This window comes from Gopherus flavomarginatus, chromosome 3 (assembly GCF_025201925.1).
Source record: "Gopherus flavomarginatus isolate rGopFla2 chromosome 3, rGopFla2.mat.asm, whole genome shotgun sequence".
NCBI classification, from domain to species: domain Eukaryota; kingdom Metazoa; phylum Chordata; order Testudines; family Testudinidae; genus Gopherus; species Gopherus flavomarginatus.
Genome location: NC_066619.1, coordinates 281,460,712 through 281,483,444, shown reverse-complemented (window position 1 = coordinate 281,483,444; position 22,733 = coordinate 281,460,712). Strand labels below are relative to the sequence as shown.

The 22,733-nt window shown below is 49.0% G+C and overlaps 3 protein-coding genes across 4 annotated transcripts in view; 2 read left to right on the top strand and 1 right to left on the bottom strand.

Annotated features, from left to right (window-relative positions):
• LOC127046411 (uncharacterized) overlaps window positions 1-22,733 on the top strand; it is a 632,746-nt gene that overhangs the window by 158,541 nt on the left and 451,472 nt on the right. The window lies entirely within an intron of this gene.
• Window positions 1-22,733, bottom strand: part of ATRN (attractin) — a 384,706-nt gene that overhangs the window by 95,496 nt on the left and 266,477 nt on the right. The gene's annotated exons all lie outside the window — the stretch shown is intronic.
• Window positions 1-22,733, top strand: part of GFRA4 (GDNF family receptor alpha 4) — a 140,904-nt gene that overhangs the window by 113,331 nt on the left and 4,840 nt on the right. The window contains exons 4-7 of the mRNA XM_050943404.1: window positions 6,371-6,716; window positions 17,692-17,801; window positions 18,914-19,048; window positions 21,349-21,506. Coding sequence (XP_050799361.1) covers window positions 6,371-6,716; window positions 17,692-17,801; window positions 18,914-19,048; window positions 21,349-21,506 — 749 coding nt within the window. The remainder of the gene's footprint in view (window positions 1-6,370; window positions 6,717-17,691; window positions 17,802-18,913; window positions 19,049-21,348; window positions 21,507-22,733) is intronic.

Below are 22,733 nucleotides of genomic sequence, written 5' to 3'. Positions count from 1 at the left end.
GATAATCACATTCAGTAAATCATAACCTTTTCAATGATATGTCACATGACCTATCTTATACAAAATACATCATAATTATGCCATGCTCATTTTGTAATAATATTACTATGAAGAATATGGGATGTAATGCCACAGGGGTGTGGGAGCAGGGCCTTGGGGGAAGGGGCAGGATCTCGAGGGAAGAGGAGGTGCGGGGACAGGATCAAAGTTTTTGCACTGGTGCCCCCCCCTACACTTTTAGGGAGCTTCTGTTGCCCCTGTATCAGGGCTGTGAGGCACTGTAGCACGAACAGCTAATATTGTCGATGGTACTAACTGAGACACCGATGCCGCAAACATTAACGCATGTGCTTAATCTGCACAGGCAAATACCCTCATTGGCTCCACTTTGATTACGCACGTATGAGAAGTGACGCGTGCGTGGAAGCAGTTCAGGACAGGATCCTTATTCAGTGGTTTGCCAGTTCCACGATGAGTCCTATGGGCTCTCCCCATATGAGTAGACTCTCAGTACACTGGGATTTTTATGCATGGTCAATGCCTTCCCATTTTTTTGAAAATGGGATGAAACTGGTTGGGTAGCAAAGAAGACCAGACTCAGAACAGTAGACCAGTAATGAAGGATTCAGAACCCAAATCTGTATCAGAGAGGTATTGAAAAACCTGTCTCGGGTTTTTACATTTTTACTTGTATTACTCCCTGGTGATACCATTAGTCATAGCATAGATCTGCTTCTCACTATGTGTCTGTGCAGCACCTAGCACAGCAGGAGCCTGGTCTACTCTGGGACCTCACCACTCCTGCCAACCTACTACTAAAATGCAAAGGAACATGCTGAAGCATATATCATTACAATACCTCGGGGCAGAGTCATATCATCAGATATTTTTAACCTGATTTTACATAAATAATTATGTAATATATTATGGCCACTAAAAAACATACAAATGGAATTACATCTGTCTACTCTAATTATAGTAGTGATTTTAAAAGTGTGTCCTACATTGTTCTGTGGGTGGAGGAGAAAGCTAGCATATTCAAAATGAGATTTAGGGCTCGTCTATGTTACCCGTTGGATTGACGGGCAGCAATCAATCCAGCGGGGGTTGATTTAAATCAACCACCAAGCACTCTCCCATCGACTCTGGTACTCCACCAGGGCAAGAGGCGCAGGTGGATTCAACAGGAGAGTGAAAACATCGCAGTAAGTAGATCTAAGTATGTTGACTTCAGCTACGTTATTCACGTAGCTAAAGTTGTGTAACTTAGATCAATTTCCCCCTCCAGTATAGACCAGGCCATAGACTGCAAGAATAATATAGCTGTTTGCTATCCCCCAAAGTGTGTGTAGTGTAAAATGACATAACAAGGCTCATCTCTATATATTATTAAACAAGTCTACGCCATAGTATATCTACAGCAAAAGGTGCATCCACCAAAACAAAAAAAAAACCCTTTAACATCATTATAACTCAAAGTTAAACTTTTTATTCAAGTTAAACATTGTAGGCCAAAACAATTCAGCTAACATCAGGGATATTGCATAGCTTCAAGAGAAAGCAAAGTATCACAGTCAATTGTTCTCTCAGGTCATCTTGAAATTCACAGCAAGATTGAAATTGACCTCTTCGACATTTTTCAGATGAGGAGTGGCTGTTTTCAATGACTCACCAAAGATTTTTTTTTGTCTTGATATTGCATCCTAAATTTAGCAAGAGACTTGGCTTATTCCTCCATAAAATCTTCTCTAATTGGCATAAAGTCCCTCCTGCTTCGAGTCTCAAGTTGACAGAGATGAAAAAGTTTGTCTTCAAATTCTTTTTCTTTGCAGTCAGAAGGAGTCTCATTTTATCTCTTTTATCACATAAGGAGATTTGTGAAGTCTCAGATGAATCTCCTGACTACTCCTAGCAGGGATTCTCCTGTGTAAAAGGAATGATCTTGCATGCTTCAATCAAGTAGTTTAATGTCAAAATCAGGAAGATATGGATAATTTTCCCCCTCACCGATCCCTAATATTTGCAGATAATGTGATTTTTAATCTGGTTTCCAAGGTCTCTCCTTTCCTTTCTAAGACAGTGTTAGTCCCAAGTAACCACAGTACTAGTATTTTGAAGCATTCTCCTTCATGGCTTTGTGCATCTGTTGACCTTCCTCGCTGGAGTAATGGCATTGCTTTGTGCACTCTTTTATCCAGATTGCTAGTCACTGAAACGTTCTATACTTGAGATTCTGCTCTTTACTTGCACTGGTGTACATCTCAAGGGTGGTTTTGCTGAGGCCAATGCAGTCACACCCTTTAGAATTGAGTGGAAATAGGCACATTGATTCTGCATTTCCTGGTAGAGACAACATCAAGGTTTGAAAGGCATTGGATTTGCTCTGGCTTTTCTTCCAATGATCGATCTCAGGCTGAGAATTATTATTATAATTTGTAATTTATATTATCATAGTGCCTAGGTGCCCCAGTCAGTTATCTGCTCTTTGCAAAGAAGGCCCCATCAGTCCACCAAATCCTCTGTAGGCCATTGACTGAGAACATCCTCCAGTGGCTTGTTCTTGAACATTGGCTTCTTCAGTCATTCACCTTTCTCCTCGCTGTAGCTCCTGGACAATTACAGTCATGTAGCATTCACAGCCCTGCAGTTGTTTCCATGATGGTAGTTTGGTCACACTGGTGAAAGTCCTCCGAAGCAGCCTTGAAGCACAGTTTCCATGTTGGAAACTATGCTCGCCCGCACACACACCATCAAAGAGCCTTGTGCTGCTACTGGTCTGCAAACTTCAGTAAGGCCTCAGAACAGTGCAGTTCCCAATGGAGATGACTCAAATCACCACCAGGTTTGGCTCCGATCGGCTAGGATGTATGGCTACAACACCTGAAATCAGGGTGGGCTCAGGTTGTGAACCCACCCAGAGCCAGCAACTTTCCCGGACCTGGGTCACTGTGGTTTGCATGGGCTTGACTTCCATCCTCTGCCACCTCTAGCAAACTCTCCTCTTTCCCCCAAGCCCCATGTCCATCTCCAGCCTTGACCTTGGATGACGTCTGAGGAGGTGGGGGAGTGGTCGTTCCCGTCTCCACTCACATGTGATGCAGGGTGGCCCCTTCCCCAGCTTCCAGGGTGGGAGCACATCGTAAAGGCTGAGCCTCCTCCACTCTCAAATGCTGGAGTATGCAGTGTCCCAGAAGCCTTCCCTAGCAACCGTGCAGAAGGGTTTATGGGATGTCCAGTGGAGCATATGGTTGCCGTGGAATCCTAGTAAACATCCGGTGGCTGGGTGTCAGGGTTCCCGGGGTCTGCTCGCAGCTCTGTGTGACCTGGGGCATTTCACCTCTGTACCTCTACAAGTGGAAGTTAATGGGCCCATTCAATCCAGTGTCCTGGCCAGTAGCTGAAGCTAAAGCTGGTAGAAGAATAATCCAGACAGGCAGCAAGAATTCCTTCCTGGCCCCTGGGGTGGTGATTTGACACTGTAGCATGGGGTTTGATGAACTTAGCTGAGGTTGTTTGTCTACGGATGTTATCACTGCTCATGAAATTCTCCAGCCTCTCTTTAAATCCAGCTCCACTCTTTGACCTTCTGACCTTTGGAAGCTGCAAATCCCACAGTCTGGTTATGTGCTGCCCAGAGAAATATCTCTCTGCATTGACCTGCCCCTGACCTCACCAAGCAGCCCCCTTGCGCTCGGACGAGGGGGGCAGAAAAGGAACAGATTCTTTCTGTAACTGATCTGCTCTCAAATTCCTGCAAACTCTCCACTTTTCAAGGCTATACTCTGCTGGCTTCTTCCCACCCTGCCATACGTCTCAGTCTCCTGCTCCTCATTCTGCTAGCCACCGCAGCCCCTTTCACTCGCTTGTCCCTCGTTCTCCCACAAGCCAGCATCTTCCATGTTGCCCTGTAAGCGTGGGAAGCCTTCCCTGAACCAACTTATAAGCCACTACCTTGTCCTCCGTCAGAACCTTTCTCAAAGTCATCCCAACTGCGGCACCATCCTCCAGCTAACGGCTGGGCAGGTGGCCTGTTGCTAATTGCTTGTCTCTCTTGTCCTCTTGTCTTATGAAAGACTCTGGTGCCTCTAATCTGCACACTTTTCTGTGAACCTATGTGACCTTGCAGGCCTGTCTCTGTCAGGCTCCCATCTCCCCCACCCCTGTTGAGTTCTGCATGCAGTGTTGGGTCTTGATTCTGTTTAAACTGTGAGGGCGTTGGGCAGGGACTGCCTTTCATGGTGTGTGTTTCACAGCCGGTGGGAGAGGAAGGATGGTTGAGCAGTTAGGATGCTAGCTTGGGACTCAGAAGATGTAGGCACAGATCTCTGCTCTGCCACAGACTTCCTGGGTTACCCTGGGCAAGTCACTAAGTCTTTCTGTGCCTCAGTTTTCCATCTGTACAATGGAAATAATAATCCTGCCCTGCCTCACTGGGGTGTGGTGAGGAGTAATAAATTTAACAGTGGGAAGGTGCTCAGATATGAGGGTACCTAAGTACCTTGCACCCGGTACAGTGAGGCTGTAATTCTAAATGGGTCCTTTCAGTGCTACTGTGCCACAAAAGGGGCCTTGCTTGTCTCCACAAACTCCAGCCCTATGCATTACTCCCAGGGAAGGCACAATAGTCTGAAATAGCGTTTTTAGCACAGAGTCACGGAGAACTGGGGCTTTAGTTAAGCCCGTTACAGAAATAGGGGTCAGTCATGGAGGGGAATTCTGGCCTCACTGGAGTCCATGGCAAAAGATTTCATCCAGCTAGAGCTGCCCTTTGGGAAAATGACACCAATCACGTTCCCATTGTGCCTTGCACTGCACTATAACAGGCCTGCCTCGCACAGTTCTGGCCAGTCCTGGGAGACCTACCCCACCCCACCCCAGGGGCTCAGCCCACACTTCGTAAATACTGGCTTACCCAGATGGAGTGTTTGCACTTGTCTTAGTGGCAGTAGGTTCTGGATGAGGAATTGCCAGTTTGAATCAGCCCTAACGTCCATCTAATCCAGTATGCCATCTCCACAGTGGCCCAAGGCTTCCGAGGAAGGGGCAGGAAACACTACTCTTTGTGAAAAAACTCCTCTGCATCCTGCTGCGTGCTGTTCCTCAGATACTCACTGCTAGCATCATCCAATGCCCACTGAGATTCACGGGCATCTTCAGTGCTCGCTGGGTCAGGCCCCACCGTGCCCTAGTATCCCACACAGCACTGCTGGCAGGGGCAGAGTTCATTAAAGCACGTGGAAAGCAGCTGGACGTGCTCCCTTGAAAGGCGCCACAGTGTGTAAAGTGTTGAGACAAATAATCTTAAGGAGGTCACTTTCTGACCAGTTTACAGTATTTGCAGACTGCCTTCATTTGTCCTTTTGGGGAAAGCGGCGTGGCTTGGGATACAGCTTGGGCCAGGACGCCTGGGTTCCACTCCCACCTCCGCCAGCCACTGATTCGCTATGTGACTTGTTCCCTCTCCCCATGCCTGGGTGCCCCCCTCTGCAATCTGGGGGTGGGGGCAGTTGTGCTTTCCTGTCTCGCAGGCGAGTTGTGAGGCTTACTTCATGCTTTGTGATCCCGGAACAGGGAAAATCTTTAGACTTGTGGGGTTCTGGGGGAGCAAAGTGTTTCCCGAGTGGTCTGTGGTGTTATGCGCATGATTTTGCAGAAGCCTGGCGTGCGTGCATAGCTGTGACATGTTACACCAGTTGGCAGAGCTGGCAGTGTCAGGAAAGGTACTGTCAACAGAGGCCAGGGAAGCTGGCTCTGCCAGGTCCAGGATAGCTGGAGAGGTCAAGAATCTGGCACTGCCAGGTCAGGGATAATCAGCAGGGACTAGCTGGGGAGAGCTGGAATTCACATGTCAGGGATAGCCAGCAGCAGAGGGGAGCATGAGGGCTGGCACTGCCAAGTCTGGGATAACCAGCAGTCCATCCCCCGCCTGCTGCTGTTTGGCACTTTCTTGCCCGTCTCCTCTCTGCCAGTAGCCCTGCCTCCCTAGCCGGAGCCGCTCCTTCACCCTCCAGATGTTACATGCTGCTTCCACATCGGAGTGAGGGGGATGTGTTGAGTGGGAGCGAGGGCTCTCAGCACAGTTGGGGAAGTGATATTTGCTTCAATCCAGAGTCTTAACCTGGCCCGTACCTGGCATGTGACCAGAAACTCCCCCTCCTTCCTGGAACAGCGCGTGCTCCGTGAGCTACTTTTCTAACGGCCTCGTCAGGACCAAATGATTAACCCCAGGGTGAATCCCAGCTCTTCTTGCTCCCCAGGCTCTGGGTTAGCTGTGGGGCAGCCCCGCTGTCCTCCGAGGGCTCGAGGCCCCTCGGGTGCTGGTGTTACCATGGCCGTTGCTAAGCTTTGTTGGGGTCTCCCGGTCATGCAGGTTCCGAGAACGAGGTGACACAGGTGAACCGCTGTCTGGACGCCGCCAAGGCCTGCAATGTGGATGAGATGTGCCAACGGCTGAGGACAGAGTACGTCTCCTTCTGCATCCGGCGCTTGGCCCGGGCCGACACCTGCAACCGCTCCAAGTGCCACAAGGCCCTGCGCAAGTTCTTTGACCGCGTGCCCCCCGAGTACACGCACGAGCTTCTCTTCTGCCCCTGTGACGACACGGCCTGCGCCGAGCGCCGCCGACAGACCATTGTCCCCGCCTGCTCCTACGAGTCCAAGGAGAAGCCCAACTGCCTGACCCCACTGGATTCCTGCCGGGAGAACTATGTCTGCAGGTAACACTCACGCAGCACAGGGGGGCCCAGTCAGCCTCACCCCGTGGAGGGCCTGGTCCAACCCACTAAAGCCTGAGGGGAGTCCTTCCAGTGACTCCACTGTGGAAGCTGGCCCTAAAGTGAGATCCTCTGCTCCAGGGGCTAAAGCAGAGCGTTGGCTCGGAGGAGCTCAGGGACAAATGTAGGGTGAGATTCTCATGGTGCATTCTTGAGGCAAATCCCTTGGATTATCCCCCTTTTGCCTCAGGTACTATAGCTGGAAAGCTGGGGGGTGAAACAGGCTGTATTAATTGCACCGAGGATCCCAAAGCAATTTACAAGCGCTGCCTGCTAAGCCTCTCAGCAGGCATTTGAGCTTTGTTACCACTAAGGGGTAAACTGAGGAACCAAGGGGGGTCAGGCACTTGCCCAAGGTTATGCAGTGAATCAAGGAGCAGTGCCCAGCCCTGCTGACTGCTAGGCACATGTCTACCCACTAGGCATCACTGCCTCTCTGTGTAGGGAAACAGGAAGTAAGAGCCTCACTGGGAACCAGATGCTTAGCAGGAGGGATCATAGGGGAGAGGTGCACACAGTAACCATCACTAGCAAATGGGATGGGAGCCCTCAGGAACTATGGCAGACTGCAAAGTCATTCAGCGGCTTGCACATATCTTCAGCCCCGCCTTTAACCCTAGCAACATCGGCAAGGGAGATGGCACGTGGTCACAGAACATGGCTCTTGACTGAGACGTCCTTGTCAGGATCGGACTGTGTCTCAAGGCATCTGTTTATGGACCTGCTAAGAGACGTCAGAGCCGGCACTCACATGTTATCATTGCTGGTGCTGATGTGAAAAATGGGGAATAACTGGCTGAGGCTGGGCAGGATGTGTTTGTGTTTGTGAGAGAGAGAAGGAGAGTGAGAAACTACTGAGTTTTCCTGGGCCAAAAATAATTGTGGGGGGGTTGGTTTTGGGCCCTTTGTCATTTCTCTGCAGAAACCTCTATTAAAAGCCACAAAACTTCAGAAGAGTTTAGCTGGGGAGGCCGTGATGTACGGCGTGTGCCAGACTTCCCACAGCGGCCTTCTGTAAAGGAGCTTTATCACTGCTCCAGGATGCCTTCCCCAGCTCTTTGGTAGAGTTGCTGCTTTGTATGCGTCTGCACTGCAGGCCTGGGGTGCAATCAAACTTTGAGTAGACATCCCTGAGCTAGCTTGAATCTAGCTAGCTAGTGAAGCTGCAGTACCACAGATTTCAGGGTGGATTAGCTGCCCAATTACCCCAGGTTCTGCACAGGCTTGAACAGAGAATCATAGAATATCAGGGTTGGAAGGGACCTCAGGAGGGCATGTAGTCCAACCCCTGCTCAAAGCAGGACAATCCCCAACTAAATCATCCCAGCCAGGGCTTTGTCAAGCCTGACCTTAAAAACCTCTAAGGAAGGAGATTCCACCAGTATTGAAGTACATGTTGGTGTTCTACTGTCCTGGGCTAGCTGAGTTAAGCTAGCTCGGATGTGTCTTCATGAGCTGTAATCACACCCCATGACTGCAGTGTAACCACACACCCCTGGGGGCCAAAGAGGTTCACACAAGGCATCCCAAGCTTTTTCAGAGCGGGGACCCACATCCGTCCCCTAATTCAGCATTGCCAGCTCCTGTGATTTTATTGCCAGTGTTGGTGTTTTATTGCTATTTGGTGATGGTTTTTGGACAGCCCCATCTGCTGGAATCCAGAGCTTGCATGAGAATCTCAGCATTCATTAAGGTCTCTAGCCTTCGTAGTAGACACCTTCAGGCCACTCAGCGTCATCTCCTCCCTGGACTGTAAACTGACAAACCTGTAAGTCTCTGGAATAAAAGGGCTTGAGAGAATTAACATAGTACACTCTGGGCTTTAGGGAGGAATTGGGAAATGCTATGAGGTAGTTAACAGCTCCCAGGCGCTCTTGGACCGTGAATGGCCCTTCCCATGATGCTTCCATCTTATGGGCCCGTTGCGCCTTCAAGACCATAACCTGGTCTCCTACCTTGAAGAAACGCTCCCTGGCATGTTTATCATACCAGGCCTTTTGCTTTTCCTGAGCATTCTTTAGGTTTTCTTTAGCACGGGCTAAAGAGTGTCGGAGGGTGTTTTGTAGGTTGCTTACAAAGTCTAGAATGTTAGTTCCTGGAGAAGGCGTAAACCCCTCCCATTGCTGTTTCACCAACTGTAATGGCCCTTTAACCTCGTGGCCATACACAAGCTCAAACGGTGAAAACCCTAAACTAGGATGTGGTACAGCCCTGTAGGCAAAAAGCAACTGCTGCAACACTAGGTCCCAGTCATTGGAGTGTTCATTGACGAATTTACGTATCATGGCCCCCAAAGTTCCATTAAACCTTTCCACCAGGCCATTGGTTTGATGGTGGTAAGGGGTGGCAACCAAGTGATTCACCCCATGAGTTTCCCAGAGTTCTTTCATGGTTCCTGCCAGGAAATTAGATCCTGAATCTGTAAGGATGTCGGAGGGCCAACCTACCCTGGCAAAAATGTCTGTTAGGGCCAGGCACACAGTGTTAGCCCTGGTGTTGCCTAGAGCTACTGCTTCCGGCCATCGGGTAGCAAAGTCCACGAAAGTCAGTATGTACTGCTTTCCTCTGGGTGTCTTTTTTGGGAAAGGACCCACAATATCCACAGCTACTCGCTGAAATGGGACCTCAATTATGGGCAGTGGCTGGAGAGGGGCCTTGACCTGGTCTTGGGGCTTTCCCACTCTTTGGCACACCTCACAAGACCGGACATACTTGGCAACGTCCTTGCCCATCCCCTCCCAGTGGAAGGACTTCCCCAACCTGTCTTTCGTTCTGTTTACCCCAGAACAGTTCCATTAAACCTGTAAGGATGCCCTTCGACATCCTTACAGATTCAGGATCTAATTTCCTGGCAGGAACCATGAAAGAACTGTGGGAAACTCATGGGGTGAATCACTTGGTTGCCACCCCTTACCACCATCAAACCAACGGCCTGGTGGAAAGGTTTAATGGCCACTGGGATGATCATGGGCTAAGCTTAAGAGCTTGCCCCAGTACTTAGTTGGAACCACCAACTGTTTTTGCGGCTGCCATTCTTCCTAGTGTCCACCAGAAAGAGTCTCCTTGTATAAAAGTCCTTGTTCTATAACAAACCGGGATCGGTTAGAAGAGCTGAGAGGCGGTGGGGTGCTCCGTTCCACCGCCCAAGCTTTCTGAAGGCTGTCATCTGCTTCCTGCTCAGTCTGGAACTGTTCCCTTGACGCTGGGGACACCAGTTCTTCCTTAGACTGTGGACTTGGGCTTGGTCCCTCTGGAAGCGATGTAGGTGATGGGGTTGTTTTCGTTGCTGGTGAACCGCTCTCTGCTGGTGCACCAGATGGTATTTCAGGCTCTGGCTGAGCCTCTTGGGTGTGGTTGTCTACTGCTTTTGCCAGTTCAGGCTCGCTGGCGCCCTCCGGTGTTGGGGTTGAAGATGGGTTTGCAAGCGCTGGCGTCAGTGCTGGCAACGGTTCTGGTGCCGGTTGCTTTTCCAGTTCCTGGTCTGGGACTGGAGGCACTGTGGCTGTTTCAGTCGTTGGTAGGGGATCCGGGTCCACTACCTCTGTCTGGGTCTCTGGTAACACAGACGGGGCCTCTGTGGACGGCTCAGGAACAAGAATGGGTCTGGAAGCTTGCCTGGTTTGGCTACGTGTAACCATTCCCACTCTCTTGGCCCGCTTCACCTGGTTGGCAAAGTCTTCCCCCAGTAGCATTGGGATGGGATAATTGTCATAGACTGCAAAAGTCCACATTCCTGACCAGCCTTTGTACTGGACAGGCAGTTCAGCTGTAGGCAAGTCTACAGCTTGTGACATGAAGGGGTAAATTGTCACTTGGGCCTCTGGGTTGATGAATTTGGGGTCCACTAAGGATTGGTGGATAGCTGACACTTGTGCCCCCGTGTCTCTCCACGCGGTAACCTTCTTTCCGCCCACTCTCAAAGTTTCCTTCGCTCCAAGGGTATTTGAGAGGCATCTGGGCCTGGGGATCGTTGGTGTGATGGTGGTGTAATGAACTGCACTCGCTTGGGGTTCTTGGGGCAGTTGGCCTTTATATGTCCCAGTTCATTACATTTAAAGCATCGCCCAGCTGACTGGTCACTGGGTCGAGGTGGGTTACTGGAGACTGGTGAGATGGGAGAATAGGGCGTCTGTGGCTTTCCTTGGGTTGTAGGTGGGGTCTTGGGCTGCCTTCGGTTATAGGGTTTATTGTCGGTGTGCCCCCTGGGGTATTCGCTCCCCTTGACAGGAGCTTTTTTCTTTTCTGCCACTTCCATCCATTTGGCTCCAATCTCCCCCGCCTCAGTTACCGTTTTGGGTTTCCCATCTAGGATGTACCTCTCTATTTCCTCAGGAACACCATCTAAGAACTGCTCCAATTGTATTAGAGGTGCATGTCGTCCAGAGATTTAACATTGGCTCCTGATATCCAGGCTCATAATTCTTTGCAATGTGGTAGGCATGTAGGGGGAATGACACATCTGGGTTCCATTTTAGGGTTCTGAACCGCCGACGGGCATGTTCAAGTGTTATCCCCATTCTGTATCTGGCCTTGGTTTGAAAAAGTTTATAATCGTTCATGTTCTCCTTAGGCATTTCAGCCGCCACCTCTGCTAAGGGTCCACTGAGCAGTGGCCTCAGCTCTATCATGTACTGGTTTTCAGAGATGCTGTATCCATGGCACGTCCTTTCAAAATTTTCTAAGCAGGCTTCAGTGTCATCACCTGCCTTGTAAGTGGGAAATTTTTTGGGATGTGGAACAACAACTGGTGAAGTGATGTTAGGATTGGCTGTGTTCTGTTGCTTAGTCTGTTCTAATGCCAGGGCCTGTAGGTGGGCTTCCCTCTGGAGCTCCATCTGTCTTCGGTGGTCTGCCTCTTTTTCTTCTTGTTCTCTTTTGTGGGCTTCTTCTTTGGCTGCTTGTTCTCTTTTGTGGACCGCCTCTTCCTTGGCTATTTCTGCATTAATTAGTTCTATCCGTCTCCTATGTTCATTTTCTTTTTCTATGGCTTGTTGCCTTGCCCGATCCTGTTTCAGGGTGTCCTTGGTACTCATGGTTTCTGATGTCTTGTGTTGGGGCGCCCTCTGCTGGTTTACTGTCTGAACTGCTGCTTCTTTGTTGCCTTCTTGGGGTTGCTTAGTAACAGAGTCTTTCTACTTTTTTCACTAGCTACTCATGGTAAAGTAAAAACAATTAAAAAAAACTTTTCATTTGCAAATATGTTCTGCTGGAGTCTGTTGCTGACCACTTAAGCCTGCTTTGTTTAACAAAAGACCCTTGTTAAACTTAATGTGCCTGGCCTTCATTCAATCTCTCTGCACAACCAGAAAGGAGAAAAGGAAAAAAAAATTCTCTGGCTATAGTTTTAAAAACCCCCTTCTCTCTGCTTACAAGCAGCTAGCAGAGAAAAAGAAAAAGAATATTCCTACTGGCTTTTGCTTTCCATCTTTCCCACACACTGCCACCATGTCATAGTGTCTTTCCCCAATCTGAACCTTAGAGTCCAAAAGTTGGGGTACTAGCATGATTTCCTCTAAGCTTAATTACCTGCTTAGATCTGATAAGCTGCCACCAATCAGGAATTCCAGTGCCTGATACACTCTGGTCCCCCCAAAAACCTTCCCTGGGGACCCCAAGACCCAAATTCCTTGAGTCTCACAACAAAGCAGAATAAACCATTTCCCTTCCCCCTCCTTCCTTCCTCCCAGCTCTTTCCCGCCCTGGGTACACTAGGAGATCACCGTGATTCAAACTCCTTGAATCACCACACAGAGAGGAATGTTACCTTCTCCCCCCACTATTCCCTTCACCCAGAGGCAATACAGATTCAAACTCCGTGAATCTAAAACAAAGAGGAAATTCACCTTTCCCTTCTCGCCACCAATTCCTGGTGAGTACAAACTCAGTTCCCTTGAGCCTCAACAAGGGGAAAAAGTCAGACAGGTCTTAAAAGCAAAACTTTTAATAAAAAGAAAGAAAAAACGTAAAAGTTATCTCTGCAATTTAGATGGTAAAAGTTACAGGGTCTGTCAGTTTATAGAAACTGGAGAAAAAGCTTCCTCCAGCAGAAATACAATTTAAAATACTTTCAGCCAAATACACATTAGAACTCTACCAGCCAGATACACATTTGCAAATAAAGAAAACCAATTAAAAAGACTAAACTGCCTTTCTACCTGCACTTACTACTTGAATAGAAAATTAGAGCCTGTAGTACATCCAGTCAGATCCCAGAGAGAACAAAACCAAACCCAAAAAACACAAACAAAGGCTTCCCTCCACCGAGATTTGAAAGTATCTTGTCTCCTGATTGGTCCCTTGGTCAGGTGTTTGGTTCCCTGTTTGTTAACCCTTTACAGGTAAAAGAGATATTAACCCTTAACTGTCTGTTTATGACAACTGGGAACATGTCACCTCAGGACAGGATGGAGAGAGAAAATGTCTAGACACCATTAATGACAGCTTCATGGAGCACTTAGTCCTGGAACCTGGAAGGAGAGAGGCAATTCTTGATTTAGTCCTGAGTGGCGCACGGGATCTGGTCCAAGACGCTGAACCGCTCCGTAATAGCAACCATCACGTAGTTAAATGTAGCATCCTTGTATGGAGGAAAATGCCAAAGAAACTCACCACAGTAGCATTTAACCTTGAAAGGGGGAAGTAAACAAAAATGAGGAAGCTAGTTAAATGGAAATTAAAAAGAACAGTCACAAGAGTAAAATGCCTGCAAACTTTTTAAAAGCACCGTAATAGAGGCTCAATCTAAATGCATAGCCCAAATCAAATAGAACAGTAAAAGGGCCCCCCAAAACCTCCAGTTAGATACAAAAAGACATCTTTTAAGAATTGGAAGTGAAATCCTACTGAGATAAATAGAAAGGACCATAAACTCTGGCAAGTCAAGTGTAAACGTATAATTAGGCAGGCCAAAAAAGAATTTGAAGAGCAGCTAGAAAAAGACACAAAAACCAACAGCAAAAATAAAAATAAAAAGTAAGTATCTCTGAAGCAGGATGCCTGCCAAACAGTGGGAGCCACTGGACAATTGAAGTGCTAAAGGAGCACTCAAGGAAAAGAAGGCTGTTGTGGAGAAGCTAAAGGAATTCTTTTAATCAGCCTTCACTGTAGAGGATGTGAGGGAGATTCCCACACCAGAACCATTCTTTTTAGGTAACAAATCTGAGGACTAGGTTGAGGTGTCAGTAGACGAGATTTTGGAGCAAATTGGAAAATTAAACAGTAATAAGCCACCAGCGTTGGACTGAGATTCACTTACTCAGCAGAAGGGTCTAACAAATCTTTATTAAGCCAAAACACTCAGCAAGTAGTGATCAGTTTCTCACCAGTGGGAAACTCATTGGAACGATCTCATCACAGTTGCCTCCAGCACTGGATAATTTAGTTTCAATGCAAACTTATTTATAACTTTTGGTTACCTTTTGTTATGTATTAGTCTCTCCTTTCCATGTTAACTCTCCTCCCCCACCAGTACAGGTTTAGTGTTAGTTCAAACCGGTCATTTCTAGCTTTTTAGTTACTTTCTCTTTTCTTGTTCTCACAAACATGATTATGCTGCGATTTCTTACAAATAGGCAGTTCTGTTTATGCTTATGCCATTAAATGTTATCAGCACAGACTCTTAAAATCCACAGCAGGCCTCAATATGCCTTTGCTCCCAATACTTCCCACTGAGAAGCCATAGAATCCTTTCTAAGGCTTCATCAAAGCCTGCATTTCATATACAACTCTTCTCCTTCCTAGCTGCCTAACCAAGCTCCTATCCTCCTAAATGGATGCGATTAACTACTAGTTTGACTTACACAAAGCCCACTGGTATTATGCGTACCCATGGATTTTCCCCAATATCATTTACTAATTCCTACCATGGCCCATTTCCTACCAGATCCTATGTCACTTTGAGTATTTCGACTTTCCTGTCTTAAGGTCAACAGACATTCTGGATGTCTTTCCATTAAGGCCTGCACATTTAATGCAATTGTGGTATGACATTGCTTAGCTCAGGGGTCCCCAATGCAGTGCCTGTGGGCACTATGGTGCCCATGGGGGCATCTAAATGCGCCTGCGTCCTGGCCGGCGATCGAGCAGCTGCCGAAATGCAATGGAAATTCGGCAGCATTTCGGCGGCGACGCCTCTGGATGATGCTGCTTGCCGCCAACAAGTTACGTCATCCAGAGGCGTTGCTGCCAAAATTCGGCAGCTTTTCTGCGGATTATCGACTGCTGCCACGGTCCTTCATCTGGCGCCTGCCAGACGAAAAGGTTGGGGACCACTGGCTTAGCTGTTTAGCACAGAACCAGTCAGAGGGGCATCGGCTGATACATTGTGGATCTCATGCTGGGGAACTGGAAAAATTGCCTTGTCCTCTGTTCGAGTAAGCTTGGATCTAAGCAGAACATTGGCCAGTAACAATCATATGTTTGTGTCCCATATTGGAAGTGCCCGATCCACCAGGATACACAATATTTGCCTTCTCCAGCTTTTGCCACCTTGGTTTGACCTTGTCCCCATTGCCTCATCCCAACTGTGCAATTTTGGTTTTTTTGCCAGCATGTGGACCCACACGTCAGCAAATGTACTCTGCAATACATCACAATGACATAACCAGGTACCACGTCTCTTGGAAAAACATGAAGTGTCTGGGGCTTTCCAGACCACCCCCCTTTTCCCTCCTAATCCTTACCACTATCTGAGGATGAGCGACATGTTCTTTTAAGATGTAACCTGCCATAGTAGGTTCCAATGAACTATGGACTGGGCACTATTCACTCTTAATGCCTCACTTAGTCCTGTGGCCACTGGTACTGCTACCACCATAGGAAGGATCCATGTTTCATCAAGCTTGCATCTTTTCTCAGCATAACAGACCATTGAGCAGCGCCTAACCCCTCATCAAGCTACTCCTTCTGTTTTTGTCCATTGTTCTAGCATCTTCTTTGTTATGAACCTAGGCACTGCCCCACCTTGAATTTCCTTTGATGCCATCCCGTGAGCAGGTAAATCACCTTTGATATGTGAGGCTGGTTCAGGATTTTTCCCATTTCATTGATAGCTGCTTCCACTTCCCTAAACACCTGTCCTGTTATTCTAGTGTCCTGAATATCTTTTAAATCCTCCCCTATAGCCTCATTCTGTTGTTTATTTAAGTTTAACAGATTCTGTAACCAAAATCTCATTTTCTGATTTTCCTCCCACAATACTGTGATATCCATATGAACAAATGCTGAAGTTCCCGAAGCTCCAACTCCTTATACTGTTCCTATATCTCTTTTATCTCCTTTTCCATGACTATGTCCCTTCTCAGGCCACCAAATTTCCTTCAATTCCATCCCATCCATCTAGCTTTTTAGTTACTTTCTCTTCTCTTCTTCTCACAAACATGATTATTCTGCAATTCCTTATACATAGGCAGTTATGCTTATGCTTTAAACATTATCAGAATAGACTCTTAAAATCCACAGCAGGTTTCTGTCAGGCCTAAATATGCCTTCACCCCCAACAACCAGGACCAGATGCTATTCACCCAAGAGTTCTGAAGGAACTCAGATATGAAATTGCAGAACTACTGATCTATTGCTTAAATCAGCCTCTGTACCAGATGACTGGAGGATGTTTTTTAAAAGGCTCCAGAGGCGATCCTGGCAATTACAGGCCAGTGAGTCTAACTTCAGTACCTGGAATATTGGTTGAAATGATAGTAAAGTACAGAATTATGACATACAAAGATGAACACAATATGTTGGGAGACGAGTCAAGTGACTCTTGTAAAGGACAATCATGCCTCACCAATCTATTAGAATTCTTTGAGGAGGTCAACAGTCATGTGGACCAGGGTGATCCAGTTGATATACTGTACTTGGACCTTCAGAAAGCCTTTGACAAAGTTCCTCACCAAAGGCTCTTAAGCAAATTAAGAGGGATAAGAGGAAAGGTCCTTTCATGCGTCAGTAACTGATTAAAAGATAATAAACAATGGGTAGGAATAAATGGTCAGTTTTCAAAGTGGAGAAATGTGAACAGCTGGGGGAGAGGGGAAGTTTCTGTACCGGGACCAGTGCTGTCCTAGCAGGACCAAGTACTGATTTTTGCCCTAGATCCCCCTCAAGGATTAAACTCACAACCCTGGGTTTAGCAGGCCAATGCTCAAACCACTGAGCTATCCCTCAATGTTCAAACCACTGAGCTGTTAGAACTGGATGAAGAATAGAGAAAGACAACACAAATGATTAGGAGCATGGAACAGCTACCATATGAGGAGAGATTTAAAAAACTGGGACTGTTCATCTTAGAAAAGAGATGATTCAGGGGGTATGTGATAGAGTTCAATGCAATCATGAATGGTGTAGAGAAAGTTAATAAGAAAGTGTTATTTACCCCTTCACATAACACATGAACCTTGGGTCACCCAATGAAATTAATAGGCAGTAGGTTTAAAACAAAGAAAAGGAAGTATTTCTTCATGTGATGCACAGTCCATCTTGGAACTTGTTGCCAGGGGATGTTGTGAAGGCCAAAACTATAACTGGGTTAAAAAAGAGAATTAGAGAAGTTCCTGGAGGATAGGTCCATCAATGGCTATTAGTCCAGATGGTCAGGGAGGAAACCTCATGCTCTGGGTGTCCCTAGCCTCTGACTGCCAGAAGCTGGGACTCGGTGACTGGAGCTGGATCACTCGATAATTGCCCTCTTCTGTTCATTCCCTCTGAAGTACTTGGCATTGGCCACTGTCGGAAAACAGAATACTGGGCTAGATGGACCATTCCTGACCAGTATGGCCATTCTTATGTTCTTAGTTATTCACTGTAGGTAGTTCAGGACATAAGTCAGCGAGTGTATCAGTGGGCCTAGTTATATGCAAGTGCAGTAAAGGCAGCAAGTTAAGTAGTGTTGACATCTCCCTTTGCACTCTGTCCCATGCAGGTCCCGCTATGCGGAGTTTCAGTTTAACTGCCAGCCTTCCCCGCAGTCTGCTACTGGCTGCAGGAGGGAGAACTACGCTGCCTGTCTGCTGGCATACACAGGAATCATAGGTATGAGGCTGTGCCCTTCAGTTGTTGATTCTCCTCTTCTCTTTCACCTCCTGTTCTGGACCATTGCTAGCCCCTCAGATCTAATAAGCGCGCTCCGTGTCCCTTCCACCTCTTGCATCCTCACTGACAACAGAGATTCTGCAATCAGAGCTCCTCTGACAATCCTGGTGAGGATGACGATGAGCCATGAGCCGGATGAGACTCCAGCTCGCTGTCCCATCACTGTGCTGGCTGTGCAAGGCTAATGGGTAACAAGTCACTTAAGTGGGTCAGCAGAAAAAGCAAATGGCAGGTTTGATCCTAATGGGTGAAAAGGTGTCACTCCTTATTCCTCACCACCGGAGAGGTACCTGCCCATGCTCCATGTAGTGTACAATATGTGATATCAAGGACAAGGGCAAACGTAGCATTTACAGCACATTTTTGGAACAGCAGTCCCCACACCTCCATGTTCCCAGATCCTAAATGTCCATGGATTGGCAGCCCCAGGTCACCAGGCAGATCCTGTCTGCCAATCACGTCACAGCCACCACAATAAACCACGTTTCTCCTCACTTCACTGGCTTCAGAGAGCTTTGGCTCAAGCCTGAGACAGGAGCTCTGAGCACAGCATGGGTCAGTCTGGAAAAGCCAGCTGCCTGCTGCTGGAGCCTGGGAAGTGGGCTAGAGAGATGCTTTGGGCATATCCTGAACTTTTAGAGCCTTTGGAGCCATTCAGTCTTAATCCTCCCTTACTGGAGCCATGCCCTGTCTATGTGGATTGCTGCATACCCCCGGGCTACACAACAAGCAGTGTTGTAGCAAAAGGAGCAAAGCGGGTCACTAGCTGAATGCAGCACCCTGGTCTCTCTAACCACGGGGTGTGCTGGGTATGTGAACAGAGCAGAATCGACCTGGAAACTTGGCCAGGAGAGAAGCAGGGTTCCCCATGGTGTCACTTCTTAGCAGGTCAACTGCAAAGGAAAGAGGTCCTGGCAAATCTAAGGGCAGCAGCGTGGAACCCACCGGAACGTGGCTGAGCTGGGGGAAGGTTTGTTCTGGGGAGCCCATGTGGTTTTGGTTCTCAGCCGGTTCCTCCAGTAACAGCAACCCTGCTCCGTCCTTCTTGGCAGGTAGTCCCATCACACCTAACTACATCGACAATTCGACCGCCAGCATAGCGCCGTGGTGCACCTGCAACGCCAGCGGCAACCGTCAGGAGGAGTGCGAGAGCTTTCTGCACCTCTTCACCGACAACCTCTGTCTCCGTAAGTAGCAGACGGGGCAAGTCCACTGCAGGGCTGGGGGGCTCCTGGGGGCCTCTCGCAGCGGGGAGGGAAAGGCCATGTGAAAGGAGGTCCTGCCACCAGCTCTGCACCTGCGGGTGGTAGGTGGAGTGGTCAGAGCATTGCCTGCACCTGCCCTCACCCAGACATGTCCCCTACAGGCTAGCAATGCTGCGCTTGACATGGCTAGCCTTCACCCTTGTGCTGCCCAGACAAATTACAGCTGCCCCATGGGTCGGAGGGGGTCCCAGTGCCCTCTCACCTCCGGCCCATCCATGCTAGACAAGGCAGAATTTGGCCCTCATGAGTGTTCCAGGAGCACCGAGATGTCCCAGCTGAGATCAGGGCCCAGCCATTGCCCTAAACAGACAAAGCCATCAAAGGGCAGGAGGGGAACCAGACACTGAGGGCTGGACTTCTGCATAAAATGGATGTCCTAACCCCTGAAAGAGCTAGGAGAAGGTGAAGGCTGAGATAAGGCAACCTGAGTTATGTAGACTGGCTAGAAACATCTTTATACCCCTGGAAAAGATGACAAGTGCTGAGGATGTCAGAATCCATCAGTGTTCTGAGACGACACGCGCTCCCGGCAAGGACCTGGGACTGTCACGCTTGAGAAAACCCGACAAGGGGGAACACTTGTGCCAAGAGAAACTAACTTTGCCAGCATTTTCCTGCGCTGCCGTTATTGTGGCTGGAGAGGGCTGCGTCATTCTCCTCTCTCAACCAGGCCTTCCCATTGGCCTGACTCTGCAGTGAAACCACAGCCATCCTGTGCTCAGATAAGGAACACATCACCTGTGTGATGGCTTCTCTTCAGGACCCGCGAGGAGGCAGCTGCTGGGCTGTGAAGCAGCGGAGCATCATCGGGCAGTGTGCAGAGGGCTGATGGCAGGGGGTGGCATGCTGCATGTTTAAGAGTGAATCCTGGACCTCGTCTTGCAGGAGAGAGTCTGCAGCTGGCTGCCAGGCTGAGTGGCCCATGTGAGCTGCTCCCATACAAAGCCTGAGCCTTCAAGACTCCGTGAAGGCCAGCACCTCCCATTGTCCACTAGGATAACCACTGCTGTAAATGTATTATGCCATGATGTTACTGCATATCTTCTGCTATGAGTGATTGCCTTGCTGCTCGGCCTCCGTTGCTCTGCCCGGGCAGGAGGGAAGGTTCCATGTTGATTTTATGCCCTATCCAGTATTGCTCTTGGGTGAGCACCCAGGGCCCGATTCCCTCTGCTCAGCCCCTCATGGAGCCACTTAGGCCCAGATCCTCAAAGGCATTTAAGAACCTAACTCCTGGCTGAAATTGATGGGTCTAATGCACCGGGGTCAGCGGGTGGGGAATTCCAGGGTGCCAGCATGTTGCTCACTTCTGTAGATGACTCCGCCTGGGGAAAAGCCAAGGGGAACCCCGCCTGCTGGGTGCTTCCCATCCACAGACTGCCCACAGGACGTGGCTGTGCGGGGCAGTGGAAATGGCTGCCAAACTTTCGCACTCCCGTGGACTCAGGGAGACGATGCCTAGCCTTTCTAAAGGGCTTTGCAAAGCTGACTGAATTCCGCCTCTCGCCACCCCCCAGGAGAGTCGTCTCCATTTTTATGGGGTGGGGAAGTTGAGGCTCAGTGCGAGTAAGTGGCTTCCCTGAGGGAGCTGGGGGTTTAAAACTCAGGGTGTCCTGGCTCCCTGTCCTGTGCTCGGTGCCTCTGGGGATCTGGCAGGTGTAATGGCTGGTCCCAGGTGAGGTGCTGGCAGCAGGGACCGAACCTGAGGCCTCTGGATTTAAACATGTGAGCCGCTACTGCCTGAGTGAAAAGAGCCAAGACCACAGTGGGCTCCTCAAACCTGTGTGCTTGGCCCAGCCCGCCTCGAGGGGGACAGAACGCTGTGCTGAGTGCGTGTGGGGCAATCCCTATCCCTGCTCAGCGGGAGCCCCTAGGCGCACTCCACGTGGAGGGGGCAGAGTTTCTGGGCACCGGGGCAGCGAGGTCAGGCAGCAACTTCTGCCTTCAGTGGCTTTGTACCCCACACCCTGCTGGCAAGCTCCGTCCCCGCTGGCCTGCTTTCCCTGCCCCCCAGCTGCTTCCCGCCCGCCCGCGGGTGGAGGCAGGGCACATGGGCAGACAGGGCAGCGCTGTGCAGGAAGGCAGGGCTGGCAGGAGAGGCAGTGGGAGGCGATGGCTGGTCCGTGCCCAGCCTGTCCTGGGGGCCGCGGGAGAGGTCGGGAGGGAACGTTAACACTTTCCTCGAGAGCTTTGCTCTGAGCGCTCTTCTCCCTCTCGCCAAGAAAACGCCATCCTGGCCTTCGGCAATGGGACGTACCTGAACGAGGCACTGGCCCCGTCCGTGCCCCCGACAACGCAGATGTACAAGCAGGAGCGAAACGCCAACAGAGCTGCCGCCACCCTCAGAGGGAACATCTTTGAGCAACTCCAGCCCACCAAGGTAGGGGTAGATCGAGGAGCTCATGGAGCCTTTACACTGGCACTCGCAGAAAATTCACCCTCCTCCTCAGCTTCCTGGACCTCAGCTCCCTCCTTCTGCTGCCCTCTGCAACCTCTGTGCTTAGCCCCTGCCACTTGTCTGGTGTTTCCATCACCTGAGACTCCCAGACCCCCCTGCCACACCGCATCCTCCTCCTTCAGGCCCTCCTCCTTCAGGCCCTTCCTTCATAAGTTCTTTTAATAAACCCAGTTCTAACCATCAGGCCATTCTGTCCTCACTCTTCTCCTCTTGTGGTGAGCTTGTCAGCTGCTAAGTGCCCAGTGTGTCTATGTGTCATGATAGGAATAAGTGATGTTAATAGTATTGCCAGCAGCAGAGGCTTGGGAATCGGGACTCCTGGGTTCTATTCCTGGCCCGGCTGTGGGCTTGCTGTGTGACCTCAGGAAAGTCACTGAACCACCTCGTGCCTCAGTTTCCCCACTTGTAAAATGGTTTTAACATTGCTCTATTCCAGGGATGTTAACAATTAATTAATGTTCATTAAGCACTTTGAGATTCTCAGCTGAAAAGTTCTAGACAGAAGAAAAATATTGTTAAATTTTTAATTGTATTTTATTATTATGCTGAGTAGAGCCTCTATGTGTGACAGTCATAGTCAATGCAGCAAAGAATCCTGTGGCACCTTATAGACTAACAGACGTATCGGAGCATGAGCTTTCGTGGGTGAATACCCACTTCGTTGGATGCATCCGACGAAGTGGGTATTCGCCCACGAAAGCTCATGCTCCAATACGTCTGTTAGTCTATAAGGTGCCACAGGATTCTTTGCTGCTTTTACAGATCCAGACTAACACAGCTACCCCTCTGATACTAGTCATAGTCAATGATGATTATTTAAATAAATGATAACCCTGGTTTACTGTGTACTACAGTCATGTAACTATTAAGTTAGTTCATCATTACATAATACCAGTGCCCCGATTCACTGCATGACAGATAGCTGAATCGCTCCAGGCCCTGGACTCCAGTGATGAGTACTGGACTAGCTGGCCATCGCTGGCTTGGGAGAACCGCAGTGCAGAGTTTGGGAAGCCCTGTTTCCCACTTCTCCTTCCCCTGCCATGCAATAAGGCAGCACGTCACAATCTGCCACTAAATGCCTGTCGCTCAGCAATCACCTGCCACTTCCTACCAGTTGACAAAGTGGAGAAGATTGAAATGCAGCTG